Here is a 12,771-nt window from a genome sequence, read left to right on the forward strand (position 1 = left end):
AGATCCTTGTCAAACCTGTCGAGTTTGCCTCCAGACATCACTGGTTGAGTCAACATTAACAACAACATTATCATGCCAAAGTATATTTATGTTACCAGTCACAAGTTTTATAATCCTTCATACATGATTAGGAGAATGTTAAACCCATACAACAGGGTTCTATATGTTAACCTTGCAGTTACTATTATGAAATAGAAATGAACAGTGTTTAACCATATTTATTAATCTTGATGTTAATTTCTATACATATTAATGCATTTTAATAATTAACAGTGAAAAGGTTCTATTAGAATTGTTTATGGATACAGAAAAAATTATGCCTTTTCTTAGTTCATGATTCAAGTGTTAAGTTATCAAAACTAATAACACAACTGGTTTAGTTGTGTAGTGACCAGAAACATTGAATATAGTATAATTTTCTTCCTGTATGAACGACTTTATTCTGTATAACACAAAAGAAGATATTCTGAAGAATGCAGGAAACCAATTTAGATTGGCAAACCCTTTAATATCAAAGGGAGGTAATGAGAAGCGTTTCAGTCATGTAGGCTTACAGCAAAAAAATTAAACATAGTATTAAGTCATAATTGGACACAGGGCTGTTACAATTAGCTGTTCTCACTAGAAACTGATTTAAAATGAAGGTTTATTCTTCACAGTTACTTATACAGCATTATATAACAATTTGAGTTTATAGCTTTGAAGCTAGTAATACTTGAACAAATTATGTTATGATCTTACCACCATAGGTATATATATATATATAGGCTATATATATACATTGATGCCTCATTAGCAGCCGTTTCCGCCATATTGGAACGGTCAAAACCGGCCTGTGAACGTTCGAGAGCAAGTTTACTGAGTGTCTGCAGCCCTAGTTAGACGCATGTGTTCCAGGGGTGTCCAATCCTGCTCCTGCCGATCGACTGTCCTGCACAGTTCATCTCCATCCCTAATCTTCTTCTTCTTCTTTTTTGTTTATTGGCGGGTGGCATCTAACGTCTAGGTGCATTTCCGCCACCTACTATGCTGGAGTGTGAGTCGGAGTAATCCATCCCTAATCAAACACCTGAAGCAAATTAAGGTCTTCGGGATCAATTGAAAATGAAAGACAGGTGTGTTTGATTAGGGTTAGAGATGAAGTGTGCAGGACAGTCGATCGACAGGAGCAGGATTGGGCACCTCTGTGACGAATACCTATATATGAAATAGACTTCAGCAGATAATTTTGCTGAACTAACACAATGCAACACAACATAAACAAGTTACCATAGTAAAAGTAAAAACATTAAAAGTACCATAGTACAAACATGTAGTAGGCTATTAAGTTGATACATTTAAAACACAAACCAACACATTATCACTTTTAAAAGGTTATCCCATTTCTTTCCTTCGGGAATTTAAAATTGAAATCGAACATGTGCAATGTTTTGGCATCACTGATTACAGTGAGTGACGACACGCTAACCGTTGCAAGATGGCGGGCGCGCTGACGTGTCTGGATCGGAGCGGCATCTACGTATACAAACCTATGCTTACCACAACCAAGCGAATCACCAGTGTCTTTATTACAGTTTCTCAGCAGATGGCGCTGTTGTTTAAGTTTTCCTTTTCGTCCATACAAAGTAGGATACTATCCCAACACACAGCAAGAGCAGAGACCAGCAGCAAGCCCGCTTTACCTGGTCTTCAAGATTCTGCTTCTCGCCAAAACGAGTGATAAAACCTGACTGAGAGCAAAACACAAAGTCAGATATGTAATAACAATATTATTAACAATAAAAAAAATATATAAAAAAACCCATTTAATTACAATATGTAATTAAAAATCCACTTTATTTTGCTACGCAGAAGTAATGCGACTTCCAATTAATTACCCGCCTTCCCATGGCTAAAGAATAACTGCAGTAAACGGTAAAAATATGTGCTGAATGATTTATAATTACGATAATAAATAAAAATAATATCATAACAAATTTCAGTTTTCAACATAAGACTAAAATAACAGCGGAATCCTCGCACGTGTACATTCAAGTTAAAAAGAGCTCCCATTCTCACTTTAAAATTAAGGTGAATAAAATGTTATTTTTTAAGTGCAGTTTACTACATCACTAAATATTTTCTAATAAATAAGCTGAAAAATGTTTCAGTTACTCAATGCATATGATGGTGATAATAAATAAATATAATAAATATGATCATAAAATATGTCCCATGAGGGAAGCATGAAAAACCATGAATTTCTGACTAGATAAATCATGCTTGTTTTGCTCAAATCATGGCATTATTATTGTTTATTTTGTTCACCCTAGTGCATACACGTCCTAGAGGGAAAAGACAGTTACCAATGATGCAATTTGGTCCTATAGCTGCCATATTAAACTTTGATTTTCTTTTTTTCTTCTTCATATTTTCTCTGCTAATTAAAAAAAAAAAAAAAAAAATCTGTTTATTACAGTGCATTAAACAAATAACACACACTAATTTCCCAAAACATTTAACCCTTATGCTCTCCTCATGTAGCTGTAGCATTCCCTTAATTTTTTTTCTGTCCAGAATGCTTATATCAATTAATTTTGATAATATTTATTCTATTTTTTAATGCATTTTTTTTTGGGGAGATTTTTTTGTAATTTTATTTTATTTACGTCTAAATTACTATATTTTTATCAATAATTTAATTTAATAATATAATTTAAGTACATTCTTCACATTCTTTCAACTTCGATACAAAATAACTCCAATACCTGCAGAAACTTGTTTAAAAAGCACAAAAAGTCCCACATTGGGTGTCTTTGCCGACCTCTTGTGGGAAAAAAATTACATAACATGATATTTCATGACTCTTGCCACTAGATGGCCTTATAGCTCTATATGGAGCAAATGAGCTGTTTTTTATTCTTCTGTTTTTTCTTCAGTATGCATTCAGGTATATATTTAGACATTCTAAAATCATTTTTGGGAAAGTTTTAGCATTTTTAGCATTAGGTTTTTCTATTTATACTGAAGTGTCAGATATTGCAATAATTCAGATTTTAATTTAGAATGAAAAAATGCTGTTATAATTTCACCATTTATTTTGCATAAAAAAATTCACCCCCTCACAGTTGTCATGAAGGCAAAATTAGCAATATAGACCAAAACCACTTTTTGTACCAGGCTGTAAACATGTTTTTTCTGCTGTAAAGTTGGGCATTTTAACATGGGGGTTTATGGGATTGACTCTCTTTTGCAGCCTGTCTCTAGCGGCCAGTCGATGAATTGCACCTTCCCTCGCATTCTGTAACTAATTCTTCCCTTCACGGGTCAATGACACGAAGCCCTAAAATTATACTTTTTTTTTTCTTTTTTTTTCCCCAGAAAACTTATTTTATTTCATTTTTGTAATATTTTTTTTCTATTCCATTTAACTTCATGCATAAACCTTTTAATTCAGCTCAAAATATTTTACATTGCGTGTCTTTGCTGACCTCTTGACATGATATTTCATGACTCTTGCCTCTAGATGGCCTTATAGCTCTATATGGAGGAACAATGTGTTCCGCTGGGTCCTAAAGTCAGTTCTTCAGCATTCAGATACACATGTAGACATTATAAAATTGTCTTTTTGGTAAAGTTTTAGCATTTTTAGTTTGAATTTGGAGCATTTTTAGGTTTTCCTATGTGTACTGAAGCATTCTTCACATTCCATTCATTCCTAAGGGGGTCAAATTGACCCACAAGGGAAGGATTTGTTACTTTTTTAAATTTCAACCACAAAACTCCTCGAATCCATTCAATTTTTTTTTTTGTGTTTTTTGGTTCAAGTGCGACAAAAGTCATGCGGTCTTGGACCCCTCCTCCGATGAACACTCAAAATGACCGGGTCAAAATGACCTGAGGGAAGGATGAGGGATTCAAGAGAGAGACAGGAAGGTTGGTCCTGATGCTTAAAGGTGTGTAAGAATGAAAACTAGTGGTCGAAATAGGTACTGCAGTCCAATTCAAAATATCGGAGATCATCGTTCCCCCGCCTCCTCAGACTCGACGGCGCTCACACGGGTCGCCAGTTTGAGGACACGCAACAGGAATGAGCGAAATGGACAATGAAAACTGGCAACGTCAATATCACTGACCAAAACAACAACAAACATTCCAGCCTGGAAACGCACATTTCAAAGTAAAATAACTGGCTGTAGAAGTGTTTTTCAGAGAAACGAGTATGTGAAATTAGCATGTTTCCTCAATATATACAAACATATTAAGGTATTTTTATGCTTTAGTAGAGTGAAAAAGTTACATCCAGCACCTTTAACGAGAAGAGAAGACACTTACCCATCCTCCTCGGTCCCTGATCTCGGGGCAGACGACTCTCTCTACGTAACTGCCCACACACTCCTGGATCTGGGGCAGGACCGCAGACATGCCCCTCTCCTGGCAGTGCAGAGCCAGCTGTCCTGCCAGAACGAACACGGACAGCACAGCGCTCCAGGCCAGCTCCCGGCGCCGAGAGGGGGCGAAGTGCTCGTCCAGGATCGACACCAGGGTCGCGCAGGCCGTTCGCTCCGTAACGTCCTGGAAAACACGAGGCCAGCGCCGAAAGAAGATCGGGAAGCGATTGATCAGCTCGTCTCCAGCGTGTCTCAGCGCCGCCGAGGCTCGGGACGGGGCCGGACCCAACGGGACGCCGGGTTTCACCGTCATATAGTTGATGTAGTCGTACGCCATCAAATAGGCCTCACGCACCAGAGGGTCAGGACTGTTCAGGCCTCGGCCGACCACTGCGCTGTCCGACAAGACCATCACTTCAGATTATAGCAGTCAATGTCAGTGTCCAACAGCGTCTCTCTTCAGCACACACTCATGTCAGACGTTAGACTTCCCGTTGATCGTCTACATAAACGGCCTGTTCGGATTATTTAGGTTCTTGGGAATAAAAAGAAAATTCAAGATCAGATGCTTCAGATTAAACCTCATGTCAGTGATTCTCAATCTTTAGACCTTGTCCACACGTTTGAAAAAGCATATTTTTCTCTCCGTTTTGGCCTTCAGTCCACTGGAGTAAATGTAATTAGTTACTGTACTTAAGTTTCTTTTTGGCTACTTTGTAGTTTTACTGAGTATCAAATATATTTACAACTTTTACTCTCTTCTTTGACTACATTTTTGAATAAGTAAATGTACTTTTTTTGTGTCTCAGCGCGGCCGAGGCTCCCGCTTTAGGTCTTGTCCACACCAGCGGCGTCACTAGGCTTATTTTAAGAGAGCTTTAGCCCCCGTAAATTTCTACCCAGCCCACCTAAAAGTTTTCCTCCGATCACTAATTAGTGATTGCCTCAGTCCCCTTTAAAACTCACATGGAACCGGCGGCAGGCTTTGGCTCTTCCCGTATTTTAATCCGTAGCAGCGCAGCGCCAGAAGCAGAGGACAATGTGTGTGCATTTATTGATAGATTATGATATCTGCATCTAGTTCTTTGTCATAAATGCAGTTTACATAATATGATGCGGTTTCCCGTCCACTGTAAAATCTGGGTTTATTTATTTATTTTATGAAATTTCTTTTATCTAAATGGCTTGAAACTTTGTGACTTTTCCTACTCATGCTAAACTTTACAAAATTGCACAAAAAAAAATCATAATATTAATTTTAATATTAATATTTAATATTTAATAATAAATCCAAAAGCAAAACACGCGAAAAGAACTATGAAAGGGAGTGGAAATGGCTTTTGAGCTCATGAGTGATCCTCTGCTGCCATCTACTGGTTATAGTGGTAATTTCATGTCATTTACATGTTAAAAGTGTTTGTTTTCCACCAGGTGACAGAAATCCTCCATTAAAGCATGGCAAATTTCCCATGTTATCTCCATGAATGAAAATGATAAATGCAGATCTTCTTTGAAGTTAATTTTACTGCACAAATGTAGAGATAAAAAAAAAAATATTTGTTTAAAACATTAGTGTTGATAGACATTCATGTTTATACCGGTATTGTGCCCTGTTATGTGCTATTCACTTTCACAAAGTTGCTAAAATATGTTACTTTGCACACTCTTCATATCACAGTCCTGCCAAGATGACAGAATTTACTCGCATTTGCTGTCCTGCGGCTAAACATGATATATATATATATGAAGGGTTCAGATGCAAAAGCCTCTAAGTGCCATCTGAAATTTTCTTCTAAAATTATCATTTTTATCAAGCTTGTATATTTAAATTCAGTAATTTCACTTAAATGGCAATGAAAATTACCCATTAATTGTTATTTAAGTGAAATTACTGAACTTAAATATACGAGCTTGATAAAAATGATCATTTTAGAAGAAAATTTCAGATGGCACTTAGAGGCTTTTGCATCTGAACTCTTCATATATATATATATATATATATATATATATATATATATATATATATATATATATATATATATATATATATATATATATATATATAGATAGATAGATAGATATATATATATATATATATATATATATATATATATATAGATAGATAGATATATATAGATAGATAGATATGTATATATATAAACTTTTCACATTGGAAATTATATTTAAAAATCTTTTTTTTAAATAAGGAGATATGCATGCATTGTAGGTGTAAAAGACTTTGAAGACTTGTTTTGCAGACTCAAATCTAAATTGTCTAAAAATAATTCTTCAATAATTCTTTTCTACTTTTTACTTTAAATTATTTTACAGTCATTAAAGTTTGATCTTTTCAAAGTCATTTTCAAAGTCAACATGAATACAAAGAGTACATTTCTAAGAACTTGGCAAGTGTATTTTAAACTAGATTTAAAAAAAAAAAAGATTGATTGTTGAAACCATTGTTGCATTTGACCTCTCTATAAGCAGGCGAAACATTCAAGGAAATGAAACATCTTAACCTAGCAAAAAATGTTAGACCATCAGCAGAAGCCTTTCATTGAAACGTCCAGATTGTTGCATTACTGCTCTGTAAATCTGACATTCACACACACTGCAGCGAAGGCCCAGCGACTCACCGTTGCTGAATCATGCCGTAACTAAACGGTTCGGATTAGTTAACAGCTGACCGAAGGACAATCACAACAGGAGATTCTCCAGAGTGAGCCGACGTCTATGAGATTTACATGTTGTTGTCCGACTCGGACTATATTTAGTTCCCTTGTCTGTAACAGATCCAGGAGCTCATTGCACACTCAGTCCTGCGGGACACGACACCAGGACAGACTCGGGTACAGCTATAAATACTCAATGCAGGAACATCAGCCACTGGGTCTATACAGTGTGTTTGTCTATAACCTAAAGCTAATAATATCAGTGCATTGAAGTATTGAGTAATATCAGTGCATTGAAATTGAACAATAGGTAACACTTTTATTTTACAGTGTCCTTGTTACATTTGTTACATGTACTTACCATAGTAATAACAGTAAATTATGCATAATTACATGCAACTAACCCTCAACCAAACCCTAATCCTACCCTAACCCTATAGTAATTACTACTGAGTACTTAAATATATAATTACACTGTAATAAAGTGTAGCCCACTTTAGAATACTGTTCCTTCATTAATGCATAACTACAGAGGAACAAATGCGTAACGCACTATTAACATTCTAGTAACTACTATTAACTAACAAGAAACTCAGTTGAATGTAGTTCACTATTAGCTAGTCAGTAACTACTATTTTTCATACCTCTCTGAAGACTACGAAGAACTACCATATACAGGTTCATCATTAATATTGATAATGCATAATGTATAATATAAGGTAATGGTAACCCATTAGTAATGAATCAAGTGTTACTACATCTTTCTAAAGGAACTACTAATTATTTGGATCAGTATTCTAAAGTGAAGATCATGGGAACACACTAGTATGACTAAAGTGTTACCAAATCCATCGGAAGGAATTACTTTCAAAATCGTACAAAAAACTCAAAACCTTACAATGACTTCAGTCAATATTAGGGAGTACTCAAGCTTTTCACTTGAGAATACTGATCCAAATAATTAGTAGTTCCTTTAGAAGGATGCAGTAACACTTGATTCATTACTAATGGGTTACCGTTGAAAATTATGCATTATTTATGTTAATTATGAACCTGTATGTAGTAGCTTTTAATTTGGAAACCTGTTTTCATTACAAACAACCAGGAGCCTCTAACATTAAAAAACAAAGCTTAAAGAGGGTCACCGACTGGACTAGAAGTGCTATATGTTTAAAATCTGAATATTAGACCATGGTTATTAATTAAAAGTGTACCACGTTTTTTTTTTTTTTTTTTTTTTTTTTTTTACCATTTTTTACCATTACCATTTGTAACCACAGTTTTACTACAAATACCATGGTTAAACTATGGTAAGTGTAGTAAAGCCATGGTTAATTTGTGGTTACCATGGTTTAACTACAATAACCATGTTTTTTTTTTGTAGTAGTAGTCGTCAAGTCACCTTCATTTATATAGCACTTTTAACAATACAGTGAGGAAAATAAGTATTTGAACACCCTGCTATTTTGCAAGTTCTCCCACTTGGAAATCATGGAGGGGTCTGAAATTGTCATCGTAGGTGCATGTCCACTGTGAGAGACATAATCTAAAAAAAAAAAATCCAGAAAACACAATATATGATTTTTTAACTATTTATTTGTATGATACAGCTGCAAATAAGTATTTGAACACCTGTCTATCAGCTAGAATTCTGACCCTCAAAGACCTGTTAGTCTGCCTTTAAAATGTCCACCTCCACTCCATTTATTATCCTAAATTAGATGCACCTGTTTGAGGTCGTTAGCTGCATAAAGACACCTGTCCACCCCATACAATCAGTAAGAATCCAACTACTAACATGGCCAAGACCAAAGAGCTGTCCAAAGACACTAGAGACAAAATTGTACACCTCCACAAGGCTGGAAAGGGCTACGGGGAAATTGCCAAGCAGCTTGGTGAAAAAAGGTCCACTATTGGAGCAATCATTAGAAAATGGAAGAAGCTAAACATGACTGTCAATCTCCCTCGGACTGGGGCTCCATGCAAGATCTCACCTCGTGGGGTCTCAATGATCCTAAGAAAGGTGAGAAATCAGCCCAGAACTACACGGGAGGAGCTGGTCAATGACCTGAAAAGAGCTGGGACCACCGTTTCCAAGGTTACTGTTGGTAATACACTAAGACGTCATGGTTTGAAATCATGCATGGCACGGAAGGTTCCCCTGCTTAAACCAGCACATGTCAAGGCCCATCTTAAGTTTGCCAATGACCATTTGGATGATCCAGAGGAGTCATGGGAGAAAGTCATGTGGTCAGATGAGACTAAAATAGAACTTTTTGGTCATAATTCCACTAAACGTGTTTGGAGGAAGAAGAATGATGAGTACCATCCCAAGAACACCATCCCTACTGTGAAGCATGGGGGTGGTAGCGTCATGCTTTGGGGGTGTTTTTCTGCACATGGGACAGGGCGACTGCACTGTATTAAGGAGAGGATGACCGGGGCCATGTATTGCGAGATTTTGGGGAACAACCTCCTTCCCTCAGTTAGAGCATTGAAGATGGGTCGAGGCTGGGTCTTCCAACATGACAATGACCCGAAGCACACAGCCAGGATAACCAAGGAGTGGCTCTGTAAGAAGCATATCAAGGTTCTGGCGTGGCCTAGCCAGTCTCCAGACCTAAACCCAATAGAGAATCTTTGGAGGGAGCTCAAACTCCGTGTTTCTCAGCGACAGCCCAGAAACCTGACTGATCTAGAGAAGATCTGTGTGGAGGAGTGGGCCAAAATCCCTCCTGCAGTGTGTGCAAACCTGGTGAAAAACTACAGGAAACGTGTGACCTCTGTAATTGCAAACAAAGGCTACTGTACCAAATATTAACATTGATTTTCTCAGGTGTTCAAATACTTATTTGCAGCTGTATCATAGAAATAAATAGTTCAAAAATCATACATTGTGATTTCTGGATTATTTTTTTTTAGATTATGTCTCTCACAGTGGACATGCACCTACGATGACAATTTCAGACCCCTCCATGATTTCTAAGTGGGAGAACTTGCAAAATAGCAGGGTGTTCAAATACTTATTTTCCTCACTGTATAGATTATTTAAAAGCAGCTTTACAGTGATAATAGGAATTAAAGTAACGGAGATTGTTTTGGCTTTACAGCAGCTCTAGAATAAAGCTATTGTCCAGCTAAAGTTAGTTTTGATTGATTCACTTCCATTGCAAAGATCATTAGTTATTAACTTAGGGGCCGCTAACACAACACCGCTCTAACAGAAAACCCTTAATACGCTCCGGCTGCTCACTCGCACAACAACAGTGCCTGGCGGCTCCAGAACGCAAACCGCCTTGGTTGCGTATGCAACCCTCGTTCCCTGAAAGAGGGAACGGAGACGTAGTCGACGTCGACTGAATGGGATCTACTATGGAAAGCGCCACTAGAGCTGCCACCTTCCAGTGCCTGGACGAAAGCCTCCTGACCCCCCGCAATTTTGAGGCGGAGAAGGGCAAGGCTTAGGCCAGGGAAGTCAACTGCTGTTCCACAGGACCACTGTGAAAGCGTACCCTTATCAAGGAAGGAAGGGACGCTGCGGAAACCACATCCTGCCCGAAGGGAGGTAACATGTGGAGAATACACATATGGACTGAGCGGATGACCGGCAGTACAACATATGGAATGTCACTGGGATGACTCCAGCTATAACTGGGGAGGATCAACTGACAGTGACAGCAGAGCGGACTCTGCCGAGGGAAGACACGGGCTCGCCGCAGGGAGCCGTACCGTGGAAGAATACACATATGGGATCGCCGTAGGGATCACAACATATGGACCCAGCCTAACACAGGTTCCACCAGTGCATACGAGTGATAGACCTGGCTTCGGACGTTCCGCCATGTCCGTTGCCGAAGGGTATGGAGGAACTCGACAGGGTTCGGCTAATAAGGGGAACTCACTGGAGCAAGAATTGCGCACGTATCCAGTCCATAGGAGGGGAATGGCGCAGCAAGCCGACACTTCGAACCGTGCTTAAAGTGAAACTGGCTTCATGTGAAGGGAGCCCACGGGAAGCAATGGTTCGACACATGCTAGTTCTCTAGCGAACGTGTATAGGTGTCGCCCAGACTGCAGCTATATTTAACATCTGTTCAGCGAGGCACTCTGTGTCAACGCCTAGGAGGGAGCAATACCCTCGCTTAGGAGGAGCTCACCACCCAGGAGGGCATGTGCATCTTAGGAAACTTTCTCACCAAGATGAAGGCAACCACATGTAGTGGGCCGACTGTACTTGGAAACAGCCTTCCCCTTCTGCTGGTTTCCGTAACAGACAGAGCTGGTCTAAGGTCTAGGCTTTGCATTCTGATCATGTATAACCGCACTGGAGCGGACGGACAGAGAAAAGCCAGGGCTGGGTCTGCCTCCTCCGGGGCAGCGCTTGCAGGCTCACCACCTGGTCCCGTAGGAGAGGTAGGAACCTTGGGCACATATCCAGGCCGGGGTCTCAGATCTCATAGCCGGCCCCGAACTCCAGGCACGATTCGTTGACCGAAAATGCGGGCAAGTCCCTACCCTCGAGATAGAGACCAAACAAGCAGGAGAACTGTTTCTTTAAAAACAGTATTTTTAACTCACTGCCTGTAGGGCTCAAGGGAGGTCTCTTCGATTAAGTTTTCTCTGCGTGTTTCGCACAGTCTGCTAAAATTGGTCCTCGTCTGCTTTTTTTTCAGCCGATTGGACATCTTGAATCGGCGTCGGGCCGTCGGTGAGAGAGAGAACTCTGATTGGCTGTTCAGCTTAGTGAACGAGTCAGTGCACGAGAATAATAGCAAAACAGCGAGCAAAGAAGTCGAAACGGTCCAGATAGAAGGCTGTTATAATTAGGGATGTCCCGATCCAATCACGTGATCGGAAATCGGGCCCGATCACGTGGTTTCAGACTCGATCGGAATCGGACGTTACCTCCCGATCAGGACTCGGATATGTATATATATTCTCATTATTATTTAACACATCTATAGTTATGCGGTGGCACAGAGTTACGCCGGTTTCACACTGCACGCGTTAGCAGAGCGTAAGCAGCGCAGGAGCAGTGCGTATGGTGAGCAGGAGCAGGACACGCGCGTTTTGCTTTCACACTGGCAGCGTTTGTCACGCGCGCCTGAACTGCGGGTTGTGTACAGACAGAGTAGCCTACTCTATAATGGATAAGTTGGCATTGCTTTATTTCGTTTTCAAATACATTTAAGAGAAAATACTTGTCAAGAAGCTTATTTTATTAATAATTTCATAAATATAACTTTTGGTTCATCTTTGTTTTTATTGTTCTGGCAACAAGTTTGTTTTTGGACATTTGTTTTCTTTTTAAATTGATGTTGGTCATTTGATCGACTGTTTAAAACACAATAGATATCATCAATGCACTTTTTGGATAAAACTGCAGTGTATTTTGGCCATGATCAATGCATTGTCACTTTAATTCGGTGTAAGCGGCGCAGCAAAAATAGACTCTGCGCCGAAACGATCGCGGCACTGCTGCTTCTGCTCTGCTCCTGCTACGCGCTGCCGCGCCGCCTCTGCGTGCGGTGTGAATGCTCTAATCTGTTAACATGGGCGCCGAAAAAAATACGCGCTGTACGCTCTGCTAACGCGTGCAGTGTGAAACCGGCGAGTGCAGTTCCTAAAAGCACATTACTGGCTTTGCAAACACTGTGGCACTTTATTTTTTTATTTGTTTACATGCCTGCCGGGTATTTTAAGTTGAGGTGCTATTTGTTTATATATTA

At 39.2% G+C, this 12,771-nt stretch overlaps 1 protein-coding gene across 7 annotated transcripts; it reads right to left on the reverse strand.

Annotated features, from left to right (window-relative positions):
- Positions 1–202: 202 nt before the first annotated feature.
- Positions 203–7,237, reverse strand: bcl2l16 (BCL2 like 16). Of its 7 annotated transcripts, none has more exons than XR_014609429.1 (4): positions 7,007–7,237; positions 4,315–4,905; positions 1,192–1,730; positions 203–926 (listed from the first exon to the last, which is right to left on the reverse strand). XR_014609429.1 is itself a non-coding variant. In XM_084138331.1 (3 exons), the coding sequence occupies exons 2-3, from the start codon at positions 4,780–4,782 to the stop codon at positions 1,599–1,601; spliced, it is 600 nt and encodes a 199-aa protein (XP_083994457.1). In that variant the 5' UTR covers positions 4,783–4,905; positions 7,007–7,237; the 3' UTR covers positions 203–1,598. The 7 variants fall into 7 exon arrangements, 1 of the variants encoding a protein (XP_083994457.1); XR_014609430.1 differs by having other exon boundaries at positions 203–909; positions 1,183–1,730; XR_014609431.1 differs by having other exon boundaries at positions 1,183–1,730.
- Positions 7,238–12,771: the final 5,534 nt, after the last annotated feature.

The sequence above is a fragment of the Abramis brama genome (assembly GCF_963993115.1).
Source record: "Abramis brama genome assembly, chromosome: 16".
NCBI lineage: Eukaryota > Metazoa > Chordata > Actinopteri > Cypriniformes > Leuciscidae > Abramis > Abramis brama.

Bases quoted from the DNA above. Each gene is read 5' to 3' on its own strand.
- bcl2l16 (XM_084138331.1), bottom strand. From the start codon at position 4,782: ATGGTCTTGTCGGACAGCGCAGTGGTCGGCCGAGGCCTGAACAGTCCT. The intron at 1,731-4,314 runs GTAAGTGTCTTC...TTTTGCTCTCAG, and splicing joins TCAGGGACCGAGGAGGATGG to TCAGGTTTTATCACTCGTTT.